At 41.5% G+C, this 27,673-nt stretch overlaps 1 protein-coding gene across 2 annotated transcripts; it reads right to left on the reverse strand.

Annotated features, from left to right (window-relative positions):
• Positions 1-1,166: 1,166 nt before the first annotated feature.
• LOC137383918 (acidic mammalian chitinase-like) lies at positions 1,167-27,630 on the reverse strand. Of its 2 annotated transcripts, none has more exons than XM_068057304.1 (12): positions 27,561-27,630; positions 18,587-18,693; positions 17,790-17,822; positions 17,033-17,234; positions 15,738-15,794; positions 12,699-12,864; positions 9,304-9,428; positions 6,734-6,857; positions 6,416-6,598; positions 4,541-4,657; positions 2,790-2,931; positions 1,167-1,611 (listed from the first exon to the last, which is right to left on the reverse strand). In XM_068057304.1, exons 1-12 carry the CDS (start codon positions 27,590-27,592, stop codon positions 1,370-1,372), a joined length of 1,530 nt encoding a protein of 509 aa, XP_067913405.1. In that variant the 5' UTR covers positions 27,593-27,630; the 3' UTR covers positions 1,167-1,369. The 2 variants fall into 2 exon arrangements, with proteins under 2 accessions (XP_067913405.1, XP_067913406.1); XM_068057305.1 differs by lacking the exon at positions 27,561-27,630 and adding an exon at positions 25,511-25,545.
• Between the last annotated feature and the right edge of the window lie 43 nt (positions 27,631-27,673).

Consider the following 27,673-nt stretch of genomic DNA (forward strand, 5'->3'; position numbering starts at 1 on the left):
TGGCGGCCTTCCGACACGGAAGTGTCACCGCACAGCCCCTGCGATATTACGATATTAAATGGAGGGGGTGGAGCGTCTGCCCCCGATGACGTAGAGGGGGCGGCCGCCACGACCCGGCAACGGCGTCTTCTGCCACTGCGCAGGTGCTGGCGCCATTTTTAAAAGGCTTCAAGCCCTTCAGTGATATTTAAAATTTTAAAGGTCCGGGTCTGCGAGAAATAAAAATAAAATTTCAATACAACTCTAAGTCCCGTATCCCAGCCCCCAAATGGCTCTCCTCCCAGAAAAAAAATTATTTATATCCCAAACCTTCCCCCCCAAAATTTATTCCCTTTGACCCTCGACCCCTTCCCAGCATCCCTGCAACCAATAGGGATAGTTGTCCCTGCTCCCCCACCCCCCAAGCCCTGATAATTTTATTCTCCCCCCTTGCCACCTGTGTCTCGCCTTGGAACTCCAACGGAGCTCCGAAGGCTAATGAGTTGCGGCTGCTTGGACGTAAATTTGGCGTGGCACAGCCAGCGGCGGCAGGTAAGTTCATTAGCATGTTAACGTGGCTAATTTTAATATTTTAATGAAGGCCCCACTGCCAGCCAATGGGGCGGGCGCACCAAGGCCTCGCTGCTGCTGGAAAAATGCGGCAAGGTCTTCTCGACGTCAGGGGTCTTGGCGCGCCTCTCCCGTCAGAATTGTAAGGGTCCCCCCACCATGACCCTCGACATCGAGGGGCTGGTAAAATTCAGCCCATAGACACAAGCTGCAGAGTGTTGAGATTGTGTATTTATCCACCCCGGACCTGAAATTTCCTGTGTGACTGCAAGTAAATGTGAGACAAAGGGAACTAAAAATCCAAAACAAAATAGCAGAAAATGTTCAGTCCAAGATCTCTTTACTTACTCTCTCATCTCATATTGTTTTTGTGATAAAAGGAAAAAAAACTTTGAGAGGAAGAATGGGAATACAGAAAAATAAGACAGATTTAACAAATCAAGCAGGGTCATTGTTTACTGTGTCCAGTGGCTGATTTCAAAATCACTGAATAATCATGCTCAGGTTCTTTGTTGACACCATTGCACCTGTTTTCATTGACAAATGGTCAAACGATTCTCTTTTGTGTGATTCTCTGCTATTTAATGTTTAGTCATCAAACATCATAAACAAGTATATATCCACAAGCATCAGTTTAATAAAATGAAAATACAGCTGTGGTTACTTATGGCACAATCTGACATTGCCACATTAAATTCTGGTAAATACGCTGACGGACTAGCACATTATCAAATTCATTTTCATTTCGCCTGCTTTCATTTTTCATTTATGCTTTGAGGCAATACATCACAATCAAATCTAATTATTACCGTTACATCAATTAAGGCCAATTGCAACAATGACAGTTGTGATCATAGACCAAATTATTAGGACAAAGCAGATGGAAGGTTTGTCTATCACCACAATTGTAATATTTACGACGGTCATTTGGATCAGGATATAACCCCTGAGGCTTTCCTTGGCACCAGTCACTCGCACTGGTATCAGAAATAGCAGTTGTAGTGATGGAGATTGGAACAGATGTCTTGAGAAGAGTGGTTATTGCTGACGCTGGACTACATTCTACAAAACAAAATGTAAATAGTATTTTAATCAAGATACTAGAATCCAAAACATTAAGATTTTAATTGTCTTGTCATACTCAGTTGCCTCCACATATTGCAATAGTGGACACAGTGTTTGAGAATAGAAATTTAGGCCTGATATAAGGATATTCTCCTTCATAACAACTTGCACTTAAGAAGAACCTTGAAAGCAAAAAGGGCTGCACGGATGTGGAAAAGAATATTGAAAAGCAGTAGGAGAAAAATTAGGGAGGTGACTGAAGCCATGGCCCAAGAGGAAGGATTTAAGGAGGCTTTGTAAGGGAGAAGGGATGATGAAGGAACAGAGCTCCAGAGTGTAGGGCTAGGACAGTTGAAGAATCTGTCATTGTAGGTGGAGCGGAGGAAGGGATAAAACAGAGACTGGAGCTGGAAGTGTAGATTATGCAAGCTAAAACATAGGCCTGAAGGAGGTTGCAGAGGAAGAATGGGTTGAGGCTGTGGAAGGAATAGGAAAATCAGTTTGAGAACTTTGCTTTTGCATTTGATTTATTAACACGTTCTCCCAAGGTAATTTAATCCCTCATTTGTAATTTTAAATCTCTACATATTTAGAGAGCTTGACATTTCCATTATTTGTGTAACATTCAACTGTTCACAGTAATCCTACACCACCTCCCATGGTATTGCACATGAAAAGTCAAGACCAAGTATGATCTTTAGGCAGGAGCTAGGCTGGTAAGTGGGAGTAATTGGACCAGGGGCTGCTGATGTTATGCAGACCTCATCAAAAGGCACACATTATGTCATTATTTTTATAAAATATTTTTGTTTTCTATTATCATTTATAGGAAAACAGCCAACCTTACGACAATTTGGGAAGCAGGGAAGTAGAGTTGGTTGGTGCGGAGGAGTTGCTGTGCAGTATAGGTGAGGCACTGAGCGGTGCAGAACTGAGGCATGACAGCGTCACCACAGATGTGAGTGTGTGTTTACAGTGTGAGATGTTAATAGAGGCGGTTTCCATTATAAACATGGACATCGGAATTTAGAATGGAAAATGTAGGCACAAGCATGACAACCGGAAGTGAGATTTTGTACACTGGAAGTGCATGTAGACACAAGATTTGTTAGCATATTATCCACTGCAGCAATAGGATACTGTTCAATTTAGTTGGGTTATGCATAATAATTTACCAGAATCAGTAATGTTAAGGAGGGACTTCAAAGTGTTGATCAAAGGGTAAACTCCTTGATTGCATTTACTTCCACTGAAATCATCCAGATCTAAAGCCCACACCATGGCACCTCCAAAGTTGTTATCCTTCAGCCATTGAGCCTAAGTTAGAGATATAAAAATACAATTAAAACATTTTAAATAAAATTGGCATTTTAGTGAAGAGCGAATGCTTTGCCTTTTCAAAAATATTCTGCTGGATATATTGGCTCTGATACACCTCTCCTATACCTGAGGAATACTCAGTTCCCAAACATAGAGAGCTAAAAGGAAGGAGACCCATGCTACCTTTACATTGCTTTGAGATTTCTGGGGCTTCCCCTAGGGAAGAGGAACCAACAGGTGCAGGCATTGTAATGCCATGGAAATAAGGTGGGAGGGGCTGATCAATGCTTCCTACCTCAGTTTCCCTTGGGAATGATGGCTCTTTAGTGGAATGCCTGAAGAAACTGTCTTTAACCCTCACATTTGGTCCCCTCAGATTGGAGGGTCTGAGAGGGCAGGCAGTAAGTTGAGGTAAACCTAACAAGGTAAGGTGCCTTTCTTTCTAACACAGGTCATTGAATTGTTGGGGCTGGATTCAGGCCAGACTGGATTCTGGTCAGATGTGACAGAGTGTATTTTGGGTTCTTTGTGGCCAGGATAGCAACAAAGAGAGGAATATTGCTGCCATCATTTTCAGATTTTTTTTTTTACGGCAGCATGTCTTTCAAAGATTATTACAACCAAGTTGTATTGTGCTATGTTATTTTCTATTAGAATTCATATAATTGTCTGAAGTAAAGATCTTCCCACTGCACCATGTTTATTGTTACTCCGGTGAATAATGGCAGAGGCCATTCTTCAGTTCAAAATGAAACCATTATTTTGTACTTAATCTCAGTTTCAGAACCTACGATACACATGCACTCCACTCCTACATATTCAGTGCTTTTGTCAATCACTGTGTACAATATCCTGTTGCTCCGAGCCTAAAACAATGATGATCTGCAAAATCAATTTTGTATCCAGTCTGATATATGGAATAGATTCATCACAGATCAGGAAATATGGAATGGGTCTATCACATCACATGGGATGTGGAATGGATCATAGAACATGAAATGGATGTGTATAACCACAAGAGTTTCCTATTCCTGGATGTTCCTTACTTGTAGTGTTGATGCTATTGTGACTCCTTTTATGTTCTCTTGATATAGCAATTTTAATTTAAATTTACTTTTCTTGCCATGCTCAGAACCGATTATCATCTCTAAATGACACTGACAAAGCTAAAGGCAACTGTTAAGCATTCATATTTAGATCAGGTTTAAAATAGGTGACAAAGTTCTATGTTAGGAGAAATACCATCATAACACACTGTGACATCTGATCCCATATATACTGAGACCTGTCAGAAGTGGACAACATTTGAGTTCTGTGAGTAATCGCTGAACAATCCCTCTCGCCAGACAAGGCCAATTTTCTTCTACTATAACCTAGGAATATTATATTTGCTGTCTATTTTGCAGTGCCTAAATGATATAACACAATCCTTGATTTTTAAAAAAGTGAACAATATTACTTAACCAGTTTCTAAGCTGATTATTGAAAAAGCCTCTTCATAAAATTATCTTATTGTGACTTGTCTAGATCCCTGCTGTTATTAAACTGTAAACTGAATGCTCACGGTGTATGTGTGAAATTATGGAGATAAATTTATAGCACATACTTTGGTGGTAAAGCTTTGTTGATTGTCATATCCAACCCACTGATTATTCTTGAATGCATATGGAACCTTCTGGTCTGCAATGAATCGTTTGGTAGCAGTTTTCAAAAATGTACAGATCTGTCAATTAAAATCAATTAATATTGTCAGTCGAACCAATTCTGTTTTCCCGTAGTTTCAGTCCCATTTTTACTCAGTAGTTAGTTAACTCCCATTGTTAGTTAATAAAAAATATTTAACCGGAACAGAATAAGAATGTTGGAATATTATTAGGAAAGAACGTTTCCTTCTAAAAACAGGTATTACAAAAACACATTTCAAATGAATATTGAATATTTAGTGGGTATGGTATTATCTTTTTAATGCTACGGGTCAGCATCATCACAAAGTTATGGGAGATTTATCATCACAAGAAGTCTTTTTCAAAGGCATTTTGTATATACTTTTTGAATGATCGTAGCTCTGTATGGTAGAGATAAATCATTCTTCCCCTTTTGTAACAAATATCATGCAGACATATAGAATCACAGAATCATTACAGTGCAGGAGGAGGCTATCGTGTCTGCAATGGCTCTCTGAAAGAGCAATTCCCTCAGTTCCATTCCACTGCCTTCTCCCCATAACCCTGTACATTTTTCCTTTGCATATAACTCTCCAACTCCCTTCTGAATGCTTCAGTTGAATCTGCCTCCATCACGTTCTCAGGCAGCGCATTCCAGACCTTAACCACTCGCTGCGTAAAAAAGTTTTTCCTCATGTCATTTTTACTTTTCTTACTAAATACTTTAAATCTTGTTCTCGATCCTTTCATGAGTGGGAACAGTTTCTCTCTATCTACTCTGTCCAGACCCCTCATGATTTTGAATACCTCTATCAAATCACCTCTCAGCTTTCTCTTCTCCAAGGAAAACAGTCCTAACTTCTCCAATCTATCTTCATAACTGAAATTCCCAATCCCTGGAACCATTCTCGTGAATCTTTTCTCCACTCTCTCCAATGCCCTCACGTCTTTCCTAAAGTGCGGCGCCCAGAACTGGACGCAATACTCCAGCTGAGGCCGAACTAGTGTCTTATACAAGTTCAACTTAACTTCCTTGCTCTTGTACTCCATGCCCTTATTAATAAAGAACAGGATTCTTTATGCTTTATTAACTGCGCTCTCAACCTGTCCTGTCACCTTCAATGACTTATGTACATATACACCTCGGTCCCTCTGCTCCTGCACCCACTTTAGAATTGTACCTTTTATTCTATTTTGTCTCTCCATGTTCTTCCTACCAAAATGAATTACTTCACATTTATCTGCATTGAACCTCATCTGCCACCTGTCTGCCCATTCCACCAACTTGTCTCCGTCCTTTTGAAGTTCTACACTATCCTCCTCACAGTTCACAATGCTTCCAAGTTTCGTATCATCTGCAAACTTTGAAATTGTGCTGTGAACACCAAGGTCTAGGTCATTAATATATATCAGGAAAAGCAAGGGTCCCAACACTGATCCCTGGGGAACTCCACTACAAACCTTCCTCCAGCCTGAAAAACATCCATTAACCACTACTCTTTGTTTCCTGTCACTCAGACAATTTCGTATCCATGTTGCTACCTTCCCTTTTATTCCATGAGCTACGGGTTTGCTCACAAGTCTGTTGTGTGGCCATGTATCAAACACATATGTAATATTTACTTTATAATCATGTGTTCTGACCAGTGTGAAAACACAATTGGAATGAGATGGGAAGTTCTGAAATCTGACATCTGCTGTTTATTGGATTGTATGTATGGTGATATGAGGATTAATTCTCTGACTTTACATATATTGAAGATAAACTTTGGAGAGTTTATCATGTGATAAATTTGTAATGTTTTCAGCATAATTACCTCATAGTAGGCCCAGAATCCACGCTCCCTGGTAAATTGGCCAGCTTGGCCAGGACCAGATACTGGAGCACCAACACCTGTTTGGGAGGTGCGAAGTGTGAAGCTACGTCCATATGTTGGGAATCCAACAATTAGTTTTTCTGCTGGAGCACCCTTATCTCTCCAGTATTTTACAGCAAAATCCTGCAAGATAATTTAGCTTGATATCTTGAGTCAGGTTTTAGAAACTAAAAATGTTTTGTATTATATATTGGTAAGATATTACAGCAATAATGAAAGTAATCAAATATAGCTGCCACTTTTTATAGACATACTTACAACATTAAAGTAAATAAATATGCCTTTGTCTGTCGAGCCACGATACAGAGGGCTATTGTGTCCAGTGACTCTCTCCCAGGATCCATGAAAATCATATGTCATCACAGAGATAAAGTCTAGATATCTGTGAAGAAAGTTACCACATGAAGCATTGCAATTCAAAGTTCTTTTTAATAGTTAATTATAATAATCATTGTAAGCGTTACTGGGTCAACGGTTCTAATAGTAGAACACTGATTCCCAGTCAAAGCTCTAGGTTTGCATCCTATCTTTGATTATTGGGATGAAGGCTGTTTAATACAGGGAAGCACTGGGAAACTGCCCAGCGGTTACAGCTGCAGCAGAGGTCCAGGAAATTGGGAAGCTGAGCAGAAAGAATAAAACAGAACCAAAATAAAAATAACCTATATCATTCCACGAAATAAACAGAATATTCTCTCATTTCCATAGTTGCTCTGGGTGGGATTTTATGGAAACAGACTCACTTGTAGCAACAGCAGGGAGTTTGGCAGCAGGTTGGGAAGCTGTTTATTTCAGTGTTGGGTTTTGTCGCAGTAGTTTATCTCAGCCACAGCATTAGCATTCTACTTCCGGGTTTCCTGCATGTTTGATGATGATCCACGCTCTGTCAAAGGAAGGGTTTCTATTTAAAAGGTCTCTGGCATGGGTCAGAATGGCTGCAGGTGACATTGCTGCTGAAAGTAGAAGGATGATGGCAGGAAGACATGGGAAGGCTGGGCCCCCAGTTCTCTGACTCTTCCTTGGAGGTCATGCTGGGGATGGTGAGGGACAGAAGAGAAGTGTTGTTTTCTGTGGACAAGAGGATGAGGCCAGCCGCCCAAACCAAGCAGATGTGGCTGGAGGTTGCTAAAGTAGTGAGTGGCAGGTGTGTGGTCCTTCGCAGATGAATACAGCGCTGCAGGAGGTTTAATGACATGATAAGGGCAGGGAAGGTGAGTGGCATAACTCTTTCAGGCGCCAACTCCGACACTTTGACTTGTTCCTGCACAGAACTCCTCAGAACAGCACATCTTGCAGCTGCACTCATTCCTCTCCCTCCTCACATGCCTATCTGATCAGCCAGAACTCATACTCACATCATCTTATTGACATCTCGCAGCTACAGTCACCCTCCACAAATGTTCTCATTCCCTCCTCTCCAAACATTCCACTTCTCACACACATAACTCTCTGCCTTCTCTCATTGCAGAAAAAGAGGGCATACAACTTCAGGGAGAGGCAGATAACCAGGGGTGGACCTGCAGTCATTGCCACATTGACTGTTGTGGAGGTACAGCGATGGAGAGATGGGTGTCTCCCACATAGCTGGTGACAGCATTAGAGATCACATTGGCACTTGGCACAGAACATTCGCTGATGCTGAATTGATGTCACCACTAACTGAAACATCATGATATGAACAATGTAGACTTTGAATCCTTTCCCCATGTCAGCAATAAATCATGTCTTTTATCTCTAAAAGATCTTTTGAGGGTGACAGAGGAGCAGCAACAAGAGGAGGCCGAGGAGTCCTCAGAGGAGGGGCGAGCATGCTGAGGATGCACCATCACATGACTCATACTCATCCTCCAGCAACGCAGATGCACACACCTTGGTGGATACTGTAGTTGAGATAGCTGGGATGGTGAGGCATACATCACCTGTGAGCGGCAGCAGGTGCTGCAGGCAGGGACAACAGCGGAGAGGCCCTGTCAGAGGGCGTAGGACACTCCAAGCAATGCTGCAGTGAAGGCTGAGAGCAGGGAAGGTCAGATCAAGGTGAACAAAATCCAAGATAGCTGACATAACTTCCAAAATTTGGAAATCTCCTGTGAAGCAGTGAAATTAGACTCTTGGAACGAATGCTCTGAGTATGTCTTTCACATAGGCTGATCAGCAGACTATGCAATTTCACTATTTAAAAGCTTTCAAGCCAGTCAGTTTCATTGAACAATGGAGCCCGCTGTGTTCTCGCCATGTTGACCCTGGCGAGTTCCACACAGCTCGGGAAATCAGTGTGATGGATGTTAAAGCCAGAATCTTCAGTTAACTCCACAATTAATGGACTATTTAAACATTTAAATTACTTACCTGACAGCTCCATGGGGTTTCCTGCTTGTCTTCATATGTTTCCCCGACCCATCAGTGCTTTTTGGTGCTTTAACCCCCCTCCGGCAATTGAACCCACACCCCTTGGCAGTTAAAATTCTGTCCTTGGTGTTAAACTTCATTTAGGGATGTGCCACTGGTGCTGCTTGCTGTCAGCTAGCCAATCATGTAAGAAATATCAGTAAAACAGGCCATTTGCTTGAACTCTCAATCATATAAATGGTGTAGGAGGAGGAGCATTGAAAGAGGAAGGAAGTGATTTTAAAAAGGCTCTTTGGACCATGATTGGGAGTAAGGTAGAGTTCTATCCCAACATCTTCAAAATTAATATTGTTCAAAATGTTGAGGTACTCTTCCACAAGGTTGATAAAACTCCTTCAATTGGTTTATTTACAATATACTAAATAATCCATAATAAAAGCTTTCTCCAAAGGTTGTAAGTTTCTGTAAGTTTTACTTACTGTGAAATCTCAGCTATCTCATATGCAGCATCAATGGTCTCTTTGCCAGCAGCAACCGCAGCTGTAAGCAGGAGTCTGCTCTTCCCAGTAGATTGTGCCTCTGTTTTAAAGGCCTCTAGCAATTCCTACAAAGGATGAGTACATTTTGATTTTTAATGGTGATAAACATTCTTCAGAACATAATTACTGTCGTCACAGCTCCTGTTGATAGTTTATCATTCGTGGGCATTCTGTCTCACTTAAACTGCTGTCATTGGATATGCATAGGACTTATTTTAGAATCATAGCAAGTTTATGGCACAGAAAGAGGATACTTGGCCCATCATGTCTGCGCTGGCACTGTGTGTGTACTTCCCTGAGATTCTGGTTAAAGTAAATATGCTAGGGTTATTACCAGTGCTATCGTTTGGCCATTTTCATGAACATGTGGCCTTCACTAGTATTGGGAACATAAAGTAGTCCAGTTGCATTTAATGGTACATAACTAAATAGAAGGAGTATGGTTAATATGGTAGATGAGCTGAAGGTACAGATTGACACCTGGAGGTATGATTTTTAGTTATTACTGAAACATGGCTTAGAGAGGGGAAGAAATAGCAGTTTAATGTTGCTGGTTACAGAGCTTTCAGACGAGATAAAGAGGGGGATTAAAAAAGGAGGTGGGGTGGCAATATTGATTAAAGAAATAACTACAGCCGTGAGACGGGATGATATGTTAGAGAGATCATCAAATGAAGCTATATGGGTTGAACTAAGGAACAAAAGAGGGCCAATCACACTGCTGGGTGTGTAATATAGACCTCCAAACAGCCCAAGGGAGGTAGAAGAGCAAATTTGTAGGCAAATTTCTGAAAAATGCAAAAACAATAAGTGGAGGATTTCAATTACCTTAATATTAACTGGGATACAGTCACTGTGAAAGGAACAGAGGGAACAGAATTCTTAAATTGCATTCAGGAGAACCTTTTTTATCCAGTAGGCGGCAACCCTAACAAGAGTAAGCATGGGGGTGGGGCTTTGCAATTCTGGATTTAGTTTCAGGAAATGAAACCGGGCAGGTGGAAGGAGTATCAGTGGGAGAGCACCTTTGTGGTCATGATCATAATGCAGCTAGGTTTAGCATTGTTATGGAAAAGGACAAAAATAAATTAGGAATAAAGGTTCTAAATTGGGGTAAGGCCAATTTTACTAGATTGAGAAGCAATGTAGCAAATGTGGACTGGAAACAGCGACTTGAAGGTAAATTGGTGTCAGAGCAATGGGAGGCATTCAAGGAGATTCAAGGGGTTCAGGGTAAATATGTCCCCACAAAGAAAAAGTGTGGGACAGCCAAATCTAGAGCCCCCTGGATGACAAGGTGCATAGAAGTTAAGATAAGGCAAAAAAAGAGAAAGCCTGGAAGTGTACAGAAAGTGTAGGGGCGAAATTAAAAGGGAAAATAGGACAGCAAAGAGAGGGCATGAAAAAATACTGGCAAGTAAAATCAAGGAAAATCCAAAGATGTTTTATAAGTACATAAAGAGCAAGAGGATAGCTAAGGAAAGAGTAGGACCTACTAAGGACCAAAAGGTGTGGAGGCGGAGGATGTGGATAAGATTCGTAATGAATACTCTGCAGCTGTTTTCACAAAAGAAGGGGCTGATGATGATGTCATAGTTAAGGAGTAAGAGTGTGAAATATTGGGTGAGGTAAACATTTTAAGAGAGGAAGTATTAAAAGGTTTAATGTCTTTGAACATAGATTAATCATTAGGCTCAAATGAAATATATCCCGGGTTGTTACAAGAAGTAAGGCAGAGGCTCTGGCCATCATATTTTCAATCCTCCCTGGCTACAGGATTGGGGCCAGTGGATTGGAGGACATCAACATTGTACCGTTGTTTGAAAAGGAAGGAAGGAATAATCAGAGTATTCTAGGCCAGTTAGTTTAACTTCGGTTTTGGGCAAATTATTGGAATCAATTCTGAGGGACAGTATAAACCTTCATTTGGAAAGGCATAGATTAATCAAGGAAAGTTAGCATGGATTTATTAAGGGAAGGTCATATCTGACTATCTTGATTGAATTTTTTGAGAAGGTGACAAGTAGGGTTGATGAGGGCAGTGCAGTGGATGTGGTCAACGTGGCTTTTAGCAAGGTTTTGGACAAGGTCCCACATGGCAGGCTTGTTAAAAAAGTAAAATCCCCTGGGAACCAAGGGAGAGTGGCAAATGTGATCCAAAATTGGCTTAGTGGCAGGAAGCAAAGGTTTGACGGGTGTTTTTGCCTTTGGAAGGCTGTTACCAGTGGGGTTCTGCAGAGCTCAGTACTCCATCCCTTTCTTTTGTAGTTTATATTAATAATTTAGACTCAAATGGGAGGGTGGGTGCATGATAAAGAAGTTTTCAGGTGATACAAAAATTGGCAGGGTGGTTGACAGTGAGGAGGAAAGCTTTAGACTACAGGAATATATAGAAGGTCTGGTCAGTTGGGCAGAAAAGTGGAAAATGGAATTCAATCCAGAGAAGTGTGAGGTAATGCATTTTGAGAGATGCAACAAGGCAAGGAAATACACAATAACTGGGAGGATACTGAGTAGTGTGGAGGAACAGAGGGACCTTGGAATGTGTGTCCACAGATCCTTAAAGGTAACAGGACAGGTCAATAAAGTGCTTAAGAAGGCATATGACATGCTTTCCTTTATTAGCTGAGGCATAGAATATAAGAGCAGGGAGGTTATACTGGAACTGTATATAACATGCATTAGACCACAGCTTGAATACTGTGTACAGTTCTGGTCACCACATTACAGGAAAGATGTGGAGAGGCTGGGGTTGTTTACCTTGGAACAGAGGAGGCTGAGGGTGACTTAATTGAGGTGTATAAAGTTATGAGGGGCCTAGATAGAATAAATAGGCACAACCTATTTACCTTAGCAGAGGGATCAAAAAACCGGGGGCATAGATATAAAGTAATTGCTAGAAGGATTAGAAGGGAGATGAGAAAACATTTTATCACCCAGAGGATGGTAGGGACCTGGAACTCACTCGCTGAAAGGGTAGTAGAGGCAGAAATTCTCACCACATTTTAAAAAGTATTTTGATGTTTACCTGAAGAGTCGTGACCTACAGGGCTACAGACCCAGTCCAGGAAGATGGGATTAGATTAGGTAGCTGTTTGTTGGCCATCACGGACACGATGGGCCGACTGGCTTCCTTCTGTGTTGTAAACTTTCTATGATTATTGGTTTTTGGGTTTCGAAAACTCACTTGCACTTTTGTTTCAAACAATCTAAAACTTTTAGCAGAAATAAAGACTAAAAGGAATGTGATGTAAGAGATTTTGTTGCTGAAGTAGATATAAAGCTGTCTCTCTGTAATGTGCCTACAAGATGTTACATTAAAGATAAACTTTCACCTTGAGCAAGAGCGTGAAGCGGCTTTTATCTTCCGTTGGACTGCCTCCAGCGCCAGGATACTCCCAGTCCAGGTCTAAACCGTCAAATCTATACTTCTGCAGAAAGGTGATTGCGGAACTGATGAATGTTGCTCGAGTTTGCTTTGTAGCGACCATGTTGGTAAATCTAATCACGGGAACAGGTTGGAAATAGAGAAAGCATTCACTTCATAACTCTCCTTTTGAGAACTGACAAGGGTATTTATGTCTAACCAGGACTGCTTCTTTGAACATTTAATGTGACCATACTAAACCATTCTAATGTCAACAGTTTTTAAAAAAAAGAAATTTATTATGAGTGTGTTAAAGCTTCACGCAGGAACACTCCCCCTTTATTCTGATATTTCCAGCATTGTCCCCAAAATTTTTCCCGAATAAATTTCTACCTGAATATGCAAAATGTTATATAAGTAAAGATGTGCAATGGTAAATCTGTACCTGGCATTTATTTGACATTCCTGTGTTTTGGGTAAAATTTCTGGCACAGATTGAAACCCACACTTACTCACATACCCTAGTTACAATGAGAAATGATACAATGGCTTCTGAGTTGCATTGTTAAATTTCAATTGCATTCGGTAATGGACTCGTACTCTTCAATTTTGTAGTCATTTGTTTGCTGCTTGTGAGCTTTGAGTACAAGGGAGAAACTGAACAGACGGCTATGCAGTGATTTGTACAGAAGGGGTCTTTTTTGAAGCAAAATTCAAAATGGTGACAATTTAGTGTTTGACTTTAAATTTTGGGGTTACTTTAAGACTTATCTGTAGTTTAGAAAAAGGACTCACTTCTAAGTCAGAAGGTTATGGGTTCAAGCCCGACCCTAGAGACTTGAGCACATAATCTGGGGTGACACTTCAGTGCAGTACTGAGGCAGTGCTGCACTGTCGGAGTGCTATCTTACGGGTAAGACACTAAACAGAAGCCCCATCTGACCTCTCAGGTGGACATATAAGACCCAATGGCACTATTTCAAAGAATAGCAGGGGGGGTTCTCCACAGTGTCCTTCTCATTATTTATCTCTCAACCAACATCTGACCATTATCTGGTTAGTTTGCTGTGCACAAATTGGCTGATGCATTTCCTATTTTACAGCAGTAACCACGCTTCATAAATACTTCATTGGCTGTAAAGCGCTTTGGGATGTCCTGATGGCAAGAAAGACACCATATAAATGCAGGTTCTTTCATGCAGAATGCTTTACTCCTGCTATTCTCCTTTCATGTAATATTAAAGTCAGTAATTGCACATTTGTAAGTCAGTACATTTTCTGTAAATGTCACACAGGTGCAGAGGACTATGAAGGAACAGCCATGCCATTCAAGCTTGCACAAGTAGCTTAGAGCAATTTTGCTTTATGTGCGACACCGTGCAAATACAGACAATTCCCTCAGAACCCTGATCCTAACTCCTAAAAGACAGTGCCAGTTACCCCAAAATAAAACTGAAAGATGGGAATTACAATCTCAGAAAAGGCCTTTTGAATTGGTCTTGGCAATAAAAATAAATGTAGTGAGGTAATAAAGGCACAGGTTCCAATTTGCATATGGCAAATTTTGGCTTGATATAAGGAAATTCTTCACACAAGGAGTTACTAAGGTATGGAATAGACTTCCAGGAAGAGTAAAAAAACTTGTATTTATATAGTGCTTTTCACATTCTCAGGACATCCCAAAGTACTTTAAAAAAAAATCAAGTCTCTGGTGTAGTCTAAGGTGTGGTGGATATGCAGTATTAAAATAATTTAAGAAGCAATTGGATGTTGCAACTGGGGGACTTAAAGGGCTTTCTGTATGAATACACTAAGAATAGCCTTCCCCATCTTTGATGGTCTTGTACAGTTGTGAAATACAGAGAAAGTGTGGGGGAGAAAATCTCTTTTAACTAATTGGAATATCAATCAGTAAAGATGATTCTCATCTGCCCATCCACATGGTCAGCGGCACAAGGTATACGTGGAATCCCTGGTGTTAGAAAGTTTGTAATTTTTCATAATGCCCCAGAGGAGCAAATCCACAAACTTCTGCGTTCTACAGATGTTAGCTGGAAAACCACTGGCTTAGAGTTAAATTTCTGCTAAAATGGCCCCCTTTCTTTGGGTTGTCTGACTGGGCAATCCACATTTCTCAGAAACTAAATGAGCAATTTAATAAGATGCCTGGAACTCAGTAAGCTAGGTGCATGTTGACATAGGGCTGAATTTTATGACACCCCAAAGAGCAGGATGGTGTTGGGGGGTGGGGGGGCGTGGCATAAAATGGAGCGGGAGGCTCCGGGAGCACTTCCTGACCCGCCCCCGCCTCCACCGCCACTTTATGCAGGGCCTTAAGGGCCTTCGCCCGCCTCCGCGCAGATTTTACACATGGCAAGCAGGTGTCCTAGACCCGAGAGAAGCCGCCTGACAAAAGCAGGTGACTCTCGAACATCCCCGGGGGAGTGCCCGATGGAGGGCCGCCCCGCTACCCCAACCTCCCCAAGACCCAACACGCCCCCCACCCCCCTTCCCCCAAACTGAGCACCCTTGCCTCGTCAGGGCCCGACCGATTACCCCCAGCGAGGCAACCAAAACTTACCTTTGCTCCAGGCTCCCCAACATCTTTTCTTCACACTCGGCTGTAGCCCCAGCAGTGGCCACCACTTCAGGTGGCGCAGCTGGGACTAAGAGCTGCCGGCCCGCTGATTGGCCAGCAGCTCTATTAGGCGGGACTTCCTACCTCAAGCGCGTGGAAGTCCCGCCTCACACCAATTGAAGCCTGGCAGCCCGCAAACTATGGGTTGGATCCCCAGGCAAGGCAGAAGGGGGTTCGCCATCGACTTTTCAGTCAGTGGTCTGCTCCCGTCCAGGCCATAGTTTTGTTTCATGATTGAAAATTGCCAACTTCATTTTACGAGATAATTACAGAAATGCTATCATTGATATTTCTCAACTCTGGGCTCACTGAACTTTGGGACTTTTACTATTTTGCGAAAATGAAAATATTACAAATACACTGTATTACCTGCTGGTACCAAAATTCCAACCTCCAACAGCTAAAAGCGTTTTCAGATTATTATTTCTGTTAAGAAAAAGAATACAAACTATGATTTTCAGTATTGCAGTAGGATAGGAGCATGTTACATCAACATTTACTTCTCCTATCATATAAAGAGTACACAACAATTATGTCAGTGTTCACTTGTGTTACGACCAGGTGAGAAAGAGGTTTGGGGTTCCCTCTCAGCCTTCACCTGATCTTACCGTAACAGGGTTTAATTTTAAACACACCGTGTTTTTAGCTCCTCCTTGAACCAATTGTAAGGCAAAGAAACTAGCACAAACAGACTTTCTTAGGTTTAAAGAAGAAAAGTTGAAATTTATTAAACTTAAACTTAAACTCTAATTCGGTTAATACCTATGGATACACGACGCGCCCATGCTAGCATGCATACACGATACACACATGCAAATAGAGACAGAAACGAGCAGAAAAAAATAAAGTGGAAAAGTTTGAGGCAATATGTGAAGAGTTTTTGTTATGGTTCTTTGAGCTCACTGTAAAGTCCATTATTGTAGGTAGATCTTGCTTTTCGTTGGGGCCCAGTATTCTTCTTAAACCTTGCTCGCTGTAGGAGATTTTTCTCTCTTGGGGTTCATGTGTCCTCAGTGGATTCAGAGCTAGTGAGAATGAGATGGGAGCAGACAGACAGGAGAGGCTGTGGCGAGCCAGCCAGGAGAGATCTTCTCAGTCAAGGAGCATTCTGCTTTCTGCCCAAACTTTGTACAAATTCAAAAATCTCAGGTTGCCCAGTAGGTTAATCTTGTGACTAGCCGGTTTGACCATGTCCATTTGTGTATTCAGGCATCTTAGCAGTCAACCTGGAATGCGAGCTCCTCCACCTTCAACGTCTGGTGATCAAAAGTCTGTTGTGGGTTGAATGTGTCAGGGAATGGTCCTTTGTCCTTTCCAAGCATTGTCTGTTAATATGCAAATGTTTTCCAGCCAAGGGTCCATTGTGGGTTGAATGTGTTAGGGAATGGCTGTTTTGTCTTTCCAAACACTGTCTGTCAATATGCAAACCTCTTTCCAGCCAACATCTGGCAATTTTTTAAAGCAAGTCCTTTCTTCACTTCAACATCAGTTTAAAATTTAATGTCTATGTGATGAAATTAATATGCCTCACGCTCGGCAGGTGGGGGCCTGCATGGCACTTAGTTGCAGAATTTTTAAGTAACTTAACGAGAAAATAATTGCAAATTGTAAAATATATCTGGCATTTTTAACTAACACAGCTCAGAGGGAATGATATGACTTACTTATTTTTCAGATCATTGAATCTCTTGTACATAGCTTCATCATTCCATTCAAAGGTGGTGAGTTCATTGTTTTTCATGTTGGCAAAAGCATAAATCAGGTGGGTGCACAGGCAGGGGTCAACATTTTCTGGGAAGAATTTACCACCTTCTGGTCTGTACTGAGACCAGTTTGTGTAGTAACAAACCAGCTTGTAGGAGGAGACTGAAGAGTGAAGAAAATATTGTAGTTACTTCAAATATTAAAGACAATAAGGTGGCAAACCTGACAAAGGAAAACACAAGACGGACTTTGTTGAATCCTTGGCCCTTGATGGGAATAAACATTTGATGTGGTTCTCAGGATACTTTTAATTTTGTTCACAGGGAAACTTTCGCATTTATCTTCAAAGTAAATTGTTTCCCTTCAGTGCTCCTACTGCATTAAAATGGAGTTTGGATTCACATCTCCCACAACCTTTTGTCAATTAATATTAATTTACATGTTTTAATTTTCACTGAACATAAACATTTACCTCCCAACCATGTTTAGAGACCCCTAAGCAACTGAGCTGATATAATAAACTGAGTGTTGTATATCTCTCCCAGTTTTCATTAATTTCAAATGTTTAAACTAAATTTGAATTCTCAAACTGCCATGGTGGGATTTGAACTCACATTCAACTGGATTATTACTCCAGTAAAATAACCACTACATTATCATTCCCTGGACCAATGGACTATACCACTTTATATAAATTATAAATGTGCAGTGACTTACCCAATGATACATGCAGTGAGAAGGCCAAACTCACTAAAATAAAAATAAATAATAAATACATACTTTTATTTCTTATCACATTAATATCTGCAGAAAATTAGCGTGAAAAGGATACATTGCAAACTAATTTAAATTAAAATTGTAATGATTATTCTGTGAGATAAAAGTATATTCTAAGATTAATGTCTTCTGTCAATTGCTATACTTTATAGTCTACTTGGCAATACATATCACATTAGAAAAAAATGTACTAAATGCCTGCAGAATCTTAGTGTTAAAATGATACATTACAATCAATTTAAATGAATAAGTTAATTTGATTATTTTGCAATGCAAAAATATATTCTCATGTCTAAGTCAATTGCTATACTGTATAATCTATTTTCTATGTCTTTGATGTTGATTTTTTTTCAAATAAATCAACTCCAGAACTTGAGCTCCTTATGTAGTTTGTGAAAATCTAATCGATCTGAATGTATGAGGATAATTTCCTGAATAAGGGCTGGGATTGAGACAACCCACCCTCTCCCATCACATACTGGACAATCGCAGGGATGATGCCCGAATAGACAGTGGTGGCCACATTTTGGATGAGATGTTAAACTGTACCCTCGTCTGCATGTTCATGTGGATGTAAATGCACCCACGGCACTATGACAACAATATCCACATGAACAGGCAGAAGGCGAGGCACGCTTGGCCTTCTCTTGAATTCTACCACCATGCTTTGTGGCTGCATTTGCCATTTCAGTTAGTTTGGAATAAAGAAAATATGATACAAAACATACAACACTTACCAGTCAAGAGAAGTGCCTTCCCCATCCTAGTGCTTTGAAGAAGTTCTGTCACTCGTTTTGCATTCAGTGGTGCCTTTGATAGTGTGTGAACGGCACTGGAAAAGGATCTGTAGAAAAATCATAGTAAGTAATTCGCAAAGAAATGTTATCTTAAATCAGTGAAATTTATTTAATTCAGATGAATACTTTTCTGATTATTCTGCATTATAAAGTAAGCTGAAATGTAAAGTAAGTTGAGTTCACCTAAGCAAGCAGCAGCTTAGTTCTGTACTGAGCAGTACGCTGCACACATTGGGTAATAAATACTGTTCTAAATGGCAATAGCCACATCCCATCAACAAATTAAAAAAAAAGACTGATCCATGTCTCATAATAGTGCCCATACACTTTTTTTTTCGTCTTCTGGAAATTAGTATTAAGCAAGAGTTGTGTTGAAAGCTTAATGCATCTGACTTCGGTGTTGCAATGTGTTTTGATTGTGAGTTCTGAGGTATTGCATAACTTACTATAATATTTTATTAATCTGTCCAGCAATTGACTTAGCTTAAAGCAGATGAGCCTCAAATGTGCTTGTAATGTTAATTATCCGGAGTGTTAGACTTAGTGAAATAAGCCATTGAAGTTAAATTGATGCTGACAGAAGAAGGTCTCTATAATTTATAGAACAGCCCCTGTGACCTTGTCAGATTAACAACACTGGAGATCATGTGACAACACAAGATAAATTAGGTGAAACAAAAGCAAAATACTGCAGATGCTGGAAATCTGAACCAAAAGCAGAAATTGTTGGAAACAGTCAGCAGGTCAGGCAGCGTCTGTGGAAAGAAAAACAGAGTTAACATTTCAGGTCGTTGATGTGTTCTGATAAATTGAGTTGAATGCAAGCACCAAGTGTTCCTGTTGATCCTGGATTCACTACTATTATCCAAACATTGGCTACATATAGACAAACTCCTATTTGTAAGGATCAAGATTGTTTCTAGGTTTGATCTTTGACAAGTGAACACAAGGAAAGTATTTGAGAAAAAAGTCCAAAATTGTAACAGCGGCAGTGTGGTAAACTGGGTAAGGGGGTCAGGGAGTGGATGTGAGGGCATGTGTTTTGAGGTAGCTTTCATTCAAAATTTATTAGCTATGAATCATAAAATTGCTGAAAATTAACTGGAATGCTTTATGTTTGGCAAGAATGCTCACAAAATAGGCTTTCCTATCAACACTGTTTAGTAGCTATAATCTACCACTTATATTACTAGGAGTTCTGTTGAGGTCCGAGTGGTTCTTTCTGGCCCATTAATGTAGCATCATGTAGGAGAAAGATTGAAGGAAGACTGGAAGAACGTATAGAATTTCAGGGCTGTTGTCCCTTCTCCCCCAGTCTGAGTTTTCGTGCTGACAGGCACCCTGCAACTCTGAGTCGTATTTGGATACATTGGCTGGGAGTTTCCTTGGAACAAGTTTTCTGCAGCACATCTGGCAAAGTAATGACTTTGGAGCAGGAGTAAATCCGAGGAAATTCTAGCTCACATTGTGTGGACTTCACAGAATCACCGAATAATACAGTGCAGAAGAGGCCCTTCGGCCCATTGAGTCTGCACCGATGCATTAAAGACACCTGACCTGTCTACCTAATCCCATTTGCCAGCACTTGGCCCATAGCCTTGAATCTTATGACGTGCCAAGTGCTCAGTCAGGTACTTTTTAAAGGATGCGAGGCAACCTGCCTCTACCACCCTCCCAGGACATTCCAGACTGTCACCACCCTCTGGGTACAAAAGTTCTTGCTTAAATCCCCCTTAAACCTCCCACCCCTCACCTTAAACTTGTGACCCCTCGTAACTGACCGTTCAACTAAGGGGAACAGCTGCTCCCTATCCACCCTGTCCATGCCCCTCATAATCTTGTACACCTCGATCAGGTCACCCCTCAGTCTTCTCTGCTCCAGTGAAAACAACCCAAGCCTATCCAACCTCTCTTCATAGCTTAAATGATTCATCCCAGGCAACATCCTGGTGAATCGCCTCTGCACCCCCTCCAATGCAATCGCATCCTTCCTATAATGTGGCAACCAGAATTGCACACAGTACTCCAGCTGTGGCATTACCAAAGTTCTGTACAACTCCAACATGACCTCCCTGCTTTTGTAATCTATGCCTCGATTGATAAAGGCAAGTGTCCCCTATGCCTTTTACACCACCCTATTAACCTGCCCTTCTGCCTTCAGAGATCTATGGGCAAACACGCCAAGGTCCCTTTGTTCCTCAAAACTTCCCAGGGTCAGGCCATTCATTAAATACTTCTGTGTCACATTACGCCTTCCAAAGTGTATCACCTCACACTTTTCAGGGTTAAATTCCATCTGCCACTTTTCTGCCCATTTGACCATCCCGTCTATATCTTCCTGTAACCTAAGACACTCCACCTCACTGTTAACCACTCGGCCAATCCTTGGTGTATCGTATTCTGTTAAGGAACAGGCATATAGAGGCCTCTGTACTACATTACGGTATATAGTAGAGGCCACAATATAAGTATTGCAGAGATTAAAAGTGTGCATATGAATATTTCATCTTGACTACATAGTGACAGTTGCTAGAATCTGGTGACTGCATTGGTTTGACAGTGACATAGGAGCAGTAGGCCATTCAGCCCATCAAGCCTGCTCTGCCATTCAATACGATCATGGCTGATCATCCACTTCAATGCCCTTTTCCCACACTTTCCTCATATCCCCTTCCCCTTATGTCATTTGTATTTAGAAATCTGTCAATCTCTGCTTTAAACACACTCAATGACTGAGCTTCCACGGCCCTCTGGGATAGAGAATTCCAAAGATTCACAATCCTCTGAGTAAAGAAATTTCTCCTCAACTCTGTCCTAAGTGGCTTCCCCCTTATTTTGAAATTGTGTCCCCTGGTTCTAGACTCCCCAACCAGGGGAAACATCTTACCTGCATCTACCCTGTCTATCGCTTAAAGTATTTTGTAGGTTTCAATGAGATCACCTCTCATTCTTCAAAACTCTAGAGAATACAGTTTCCCCAATCTCTCTTCATAGGGCAGTCCCGCCATGAACAGCACATTAAGGGCTTTGCCTGCTTCATGTTCAGGATAAAGTTACAGCAGAAATGGTCATGATAACAAGTGCATTTGCTTTCAGGTGACTGATATTTTGTTCTTGATGGAGTGTGGAGAAACAGCTAGGTGCATACAACTGTAGCAAATATAAAGCATTTTACAGCCTTTCAAACTCAACATGGAGTTCAACAATTTTAGATCATAACCACTGTTCACATTTTTTTTTGTTTGTTTTTGGATGGCAGCTGTGATAATGAGTCTGCATTTCTGCATTAACATCTCCTCCAGACACATCTATTGTTTCCTGTCCTATTACCACCCCCTTTTGGCTTTACACCATCATCCCTTTTGCCATTTAATCTGTCCTGTCTTTCACCTTATCACAGACTTTCCATTCAGTTCTTTTTCCCCCTCCCTCCTTTCCTTGCATCTGTACTTGCTTTAAACCTGCTTTATCTCTAGCTTTTTATAGTTCTGATAGAACCTGAAATTTTAATTCTATTTCTCTTGCCACAGATGCTGCCAGATCTCCTGAATATTTGCAGCATTTTCCATTTTAATTTCAGATTGCCTGCATTCACAGTATTTTGATTTTGTAAGGATGAGATAGACAGATCTTTGGTCTCTCAGGGAATCAAGGTTATGGGAAGTGGGCAGGAACGTGGAGTTCAGACAAAAGATTAGCCATGATTGTATTGAATGGTGAAGCAGACTCTGGGGAGCATATGGTCTACTCCAGCTCCTATTTTTTTATTTTCTTATGTTCTTGTAACGTTGCTGGCTTTCCCAGTGTTGGTTGTGATAAACGATACCCGTTTGAAAACATCAGTGATGTTTGTCATTCCAATAATATAAATGGGTCACAAAAACAAGAAATGCTGGAATCACTCAGCAGGTCTGGCAGCATCTGTGGAAAGAGAAGCAGAGTTAACGTTTCGGGTCAGTGACCCTTCTTCGGAACTGACAAATATTAGAAAAGTCACAGATTATAAACAAGTGAGGTGGGGGTTGGGCAAGAGATAACAAAGGAGAAGGTGTAGATTGGACCAGGCCACATAGCTGACCAAAAGGTCACGGAGCAAAGGCAAACAATATGTTAATGGTGTGTTGAAAGACAAAGCATTAGTACAGATTAGGTGTGAATACACTGAATAATGTACAGCAGCAAGTGCAAACCTGAAGAAAAACAACCTGAAAAAAACAGTGGGTAAGCAAACTGAACAAACTAAGATGAAATGAAATAAATGCAAAAAAAGATTGTAAAAAATGTAAAAAGGAATGTAAAAAAAAGGAAGAAAAAATAACTAAAAATGACTAAAAATGAAAGTAAAGTGGGGGGCTGTCATGCTCTGAAATTATTGAACTCAATGTTCAGTCCGGCAGGCTGTAGTGTGCCTAATCGGTAGATGAGATGCTGTTCCTCGAGCTTGCGTTGATGTTCACTGGAACACTGCAGCAATCCCAGGACAGAGATGTGAGCATGAGAGCAGGGGGGAGTGTTGAAATGGCAAGCAACCGGAAGCTCAGGGTCCTGCTTGCGGACTGAGCGGAGATGTTCCGCAAAGCGGTCACCCAGTCTGCGCTTGGTCTCCCCAATGTAGAGGAGACCACATTGTGAGCAGCGAATACAGTATACTACATTGAAAGAAGTACAAGTAAATCACTGCTTCACCTGAAAGGAGTGTTTGAGGCCTGGGATAGTGAGGAGAGAGGAGGTAAATGGGCAGGTATTACACCTCCTGCGATTGCAAGGGAAGGTGCCCTGGGACGGGGACGAGGTGGTGGGGGTAATGGAGGAGTGGACCAGGGTGTCGCGGAGGGAACGATCCCTTCGGAATGCTGACAGGGGAAGGGAGGGGAAGATGCGACTGGTAGTGGCATCACGCTGGAGGTGGCGAAAATGGCGGAGGATGATCCTTTGGATATGGAGGCTGGTGGGATGAAAAGTGAAGACAAGGGGAACCCTGTCACGGTTCTGGGAGGGAGGGGAAGGGGTGAGGGTAGAGGTGCGGGGAATGGGTCGGACACGGTTGAGAGCCCTGTCAACCACAGTGGGGGGAAATCCTCGGTTGAGGAAAAAGGAGGTCATATCAGAAGCACCGTCATGGAAGGTAGCATCATCAGAGCAGATGCGTCGGAGACGGAGAAACTGGGAGAATGGAATGGAGTCCTTACAGGAGGTAGGGTGTGAAGAAGTGTAGTCGAGGTAGCTGTGGGAGTCAGTGGGCTTATAATGGATATTGGTAGACAACCTATCCCCAGAGATGGAGACAGAGAAGTCGAGGAAGGGAAGGGAAGTGTCAGAGATGGACCATGTAAAGGTGAGAGAAGGGTGGAAATTGGAAGCAAAGTTGATAAAGTTTTCTAGTTCGGGGCGGGAGCAGGAAACGGCACCGATACAGTCATCAATGTACCGGAAAAAGAGTTGGGGGAGGGGGCCTGAGTAGGACTGGAACAAAGAATGCTCGACATATCCCACAAAAAGACAGGCATAACTAGGACCCATGCGGGTACCCATAGCGACACCTTTTACTTGAAGGAAATGCATGGAGTTGAAGTAGAAGTTGTTCAATGTGATAAGTTCAGCCAGGCGGAGGAGGGTGTTGGTGGATGGGGACTGGTTGGGCCTCTGTTCCAGGAAGAAGCGGAGAGCCCTCAAACCATCCTGGTGGGGGATGGAGGTGTAGAGCGATTGGACGTCCATCCTTTTTACATTTTTTACAATTTTTTTTGCATTTATTTCATTTCATCTTAGTTTGTTCAGTTTGCTTACCCACTGTTTTTTTCAGGTTGTTTTTCTTCAGGTTTGCACTTGCTGCTGTACAATATTCAGTGTATTCACACCTAATCTGTACTAATGCTTTGTCTTTCAACACACCATTAACATATTGTTTGCCTTTGCTCCGTGACCTTTTGGTCAGCTATGTGGCCTGGTCCAATCTACTTCTCCTTTGTTATCTCTTGCCCAACCCCCACCTCACTTGTTTATAATCTGTGACTTTTCTAATATTTGTCAGTTCCGAAGAAGGGTCACTGACCCGAAACGTTAACTCTGCTTCTCTTTCCACAGATGCTGCCAGACCTACTGAGTGATTCCAGCATTTCTTGTTTTTGTTTCAGATTTCCAGCATCCGCAGTATTTTGCTTTTAATATAAATGGGTCACAAGGCTTCAGTTCCTTCAGTCTAAAAGGATATGTTTTTCCTAAAGAAGTATCATACCAATGATTGCAAAATACCAGGACTTGCCTTGTGACTCTTTCATTCTTTGTCAGGAGGCGTGTGGCTCAGTTATACGAACAGGACAACTGACTGCGCAATGTTTTTTTTTGAGAGAATTACAGCTAAAATTCAAACATATGCACAGGCCAATTCAAAACTGTGCATGGCCCTTACACATTGATTAGAAAAAACAGAGGTTCAGCGTCCTCGATCACACTGGGGGCACCATGCAATATGAGTTATCCATAGTTTTTGCTCTGCCCCATGTGGGCTAACCTAACCATTCTGAGCAGTCCATATTGACACCAGTGATGAGGCGATCCATGACTTGGCCAAGAACTAAGTGGGACCCAGACAGGTCAAGATAATAACATATGATAAAACATTGAATTCCAACAGTTACAGCAACATATGATGAAATTATCACAGATTTTGCTTATCACTGTGAAAAACAGCTTTTGTTATCATATAAAGGAACAAACATTGTAATAATCATAATTTTACTAAATGGCAAAAATTGATAAAGATAAGTGACATGTTGAACAAAACAAAATAATGTTTCACATAATCTCTTTATATAATACGCACGTTACATCAGAAAATAGGCAGTATGCAACACTAATAGGTACCTTGAATATTTGAATGACATGCAATCTAAATGGCAGTATTTCACCCAATAGGAAAGCAGGTGGCACCCATGGGAATGTTTGGTGAGACTCACAAACCAACAGTCACTCTCCTCAGTAATGGTGGCCTAACCATGTGGAAATAGTCAGAATCTCAGGCAGCAGTGAACTCTGGGCTCTCTCCTGATCTTTTTTCCAGTCACCCAGTCTCTCATTTGTGCTAATATGTGTAACAGAAAAGATGTCATAATGGATCAAATTGTAAGCATGATGATATTTTTATTCAATTCAAATGCCGTTCACTAATTTTCACATTGCCAATTTAGCACTTGAGCAATCAGACACTTAATCACAAGTTAATGATACATTGTACAATGCCCTGCCAATGCCATAGTGTGACAAAGATTACATTTCACAGGAACCCGACATTATTTATCTACTCTATCAAATCTCTTTAAGATGTTATATATCTCGATAAAATCACTCTTCAATCTCCTAGACCCAAGGGAATACAAGACAAGTTTAGTCAACCTGTCCTCATAAATTTAACTCTCAAAGGCCTGGTATCATTCTACTGAATTTGCGCTGCACACCTCTGCTGTTTTTGCTCCTAGTGCTGTTGCTGCTGCTGCTGTTGGTGCGGCTGCTCCTGTTGTTCCTCATCAGAGGTTCACTCTATTGCTGCATAAGTTGCTCCCATGCTGCAGTGAAGGCCGGCAGCAAGGAAGTTGAGATGAAGGTGAGTAAACTCCAAGGCAATTGAAAATACTTCCAAAAAGTTGGAAATAACACTTAAAGTAGTGAATTCAGGCTCTCAGAACAAATCCTGTGAATACAGGCTTTTCGCTGAGGCCGGCCACAAGCTTTGCAATTTCACTCTTTTTGGCTTCCCAGTTTCATTGATCGATTACTCCCCGATGTGATCTTGCCTTCTTGACCCTGGCACATTGCCCACTGCTCGGGAAACTCATGTTAACTCGGGCTGTTAAAGCCAGAATCCTGAGATAAATTCACAGTTAATTGCCTCTTTGAATATTGCAATGATTCCTACATAGGGGTTCCCAGCTCGCCTGCAAACCCGCAAGCGTGTGAGATCATGTCAGGTTCCTGACCTAATGCCACTTTGGGGCTTTAACCCCCACACCACACCCAAACCCGCCTCAGCTTGGCTGTTCAAGTTCTGCCCAATAGGCTAGTTGGCACGTTAACGTGAACAGGTTTGCGGTTAAAATCAAAGCCAGCTGCAGCATTTGCACCCTGAATTGAAAACCTGATTATCTCCACATTTCTTGTGTTAAGTACTTCCTGTACTGCATTGGTAAAAAATACAAAGGATTTTGTGCATCAAACAGCAATCCATCTTCCTTTTTCTGCACAGAAGTTTGGATCACAGTCGACAGGGGAATCTGTTGGAGGATCAGTTGAGGATGTTGGCGGGTCTGCTTCAGTTGGGGTGGAGTGGTTTGTTTTTACACCTGGCTTCAAATTCTCAGGTCTACAAAGGCAAAAAAAGTCAGCCAGGTTTCCTGCTCCTATCTGATATCCAGTGGCTCCTGTTGGAGTATATGTGTGTGCTGTTATGCATGTGGGTTAACACCCCATCCCACCAAACCCTTCCAGATTCTAGGCTGTCTGTGGGGCAGACATGCAGGTGGCACTCCCTTTGATGCTAAGGAATCCTAGGATGGGTTTCAACACTGGGCCACGTTTGCATCTTGACATCCACAGCAGAATGGGTCTCCAGTAATTTCAGAGCCTATTTAAAACGAGATGCATTCTGCAACATTGATAGTCTGTAACATAGTGAGTAACTGGAGATAATAAAAATAAGATAAGTAATAGATTTATTTGAAAAGAATGTTGGAACTTTGACCCCATTATATTCTTGTTTCTCATTCCAATCAATGCAATCGTTCTATTTTTGGCTGGTTAATTTGAATAGTGAGCACATGAAATGTTTAATTAATTTTATCATCAAGTACTTACTGGTGCGTCAGGGTTCATTTACCAAACTGCAATTCTACAGCTATGTATTCTTAATCTTGACACTCACTTGCCAACATCAAGCAATTTTGTAATCTGCATCAATCGTTCCCTTTCCAGCAGCTACTGCAGAAGTCTTGCTCAACCAGTTTTTTCTTCCTTCTACCCGAAAGGCTGCAATCA

This window comes from Heterodontus francisci, chromosome 25, assembly GCF_036365525.1.
Source record: "Heterodontus francisci isolate sHetFra1 chromosome 25, sHetFra1.hap1, whole genome shotgun sequence".
NCBI lineage: Eukaryota > Metazoa > Chordata > Chondrichthyes > Heterodontiformes > Heterodontidae > Heterodontus > Heterodontus francisci.

Coding starts and splice junctions, on each gene's coding strand:
- LOC137383918 (XM_068057304.1), bottom strand. CDS start 27,592: ATGCAGATTACAAAATTGCTTGATGTTGGCAA. Junction 17,235..17,789: donor CTCACTGCATGTATCATTGG/GTAAGTCACTGC, acceptor TTCACTCTTCAG/TCTCCTCCTACAAGCTGGTT. Junction 12,865..15,737: donor TGGAATTTTGGTACCAGCAG/GTAATACAGTGT, acceptor TCCCGTGATTAG/ATTTACCAACATGGTCGCTA.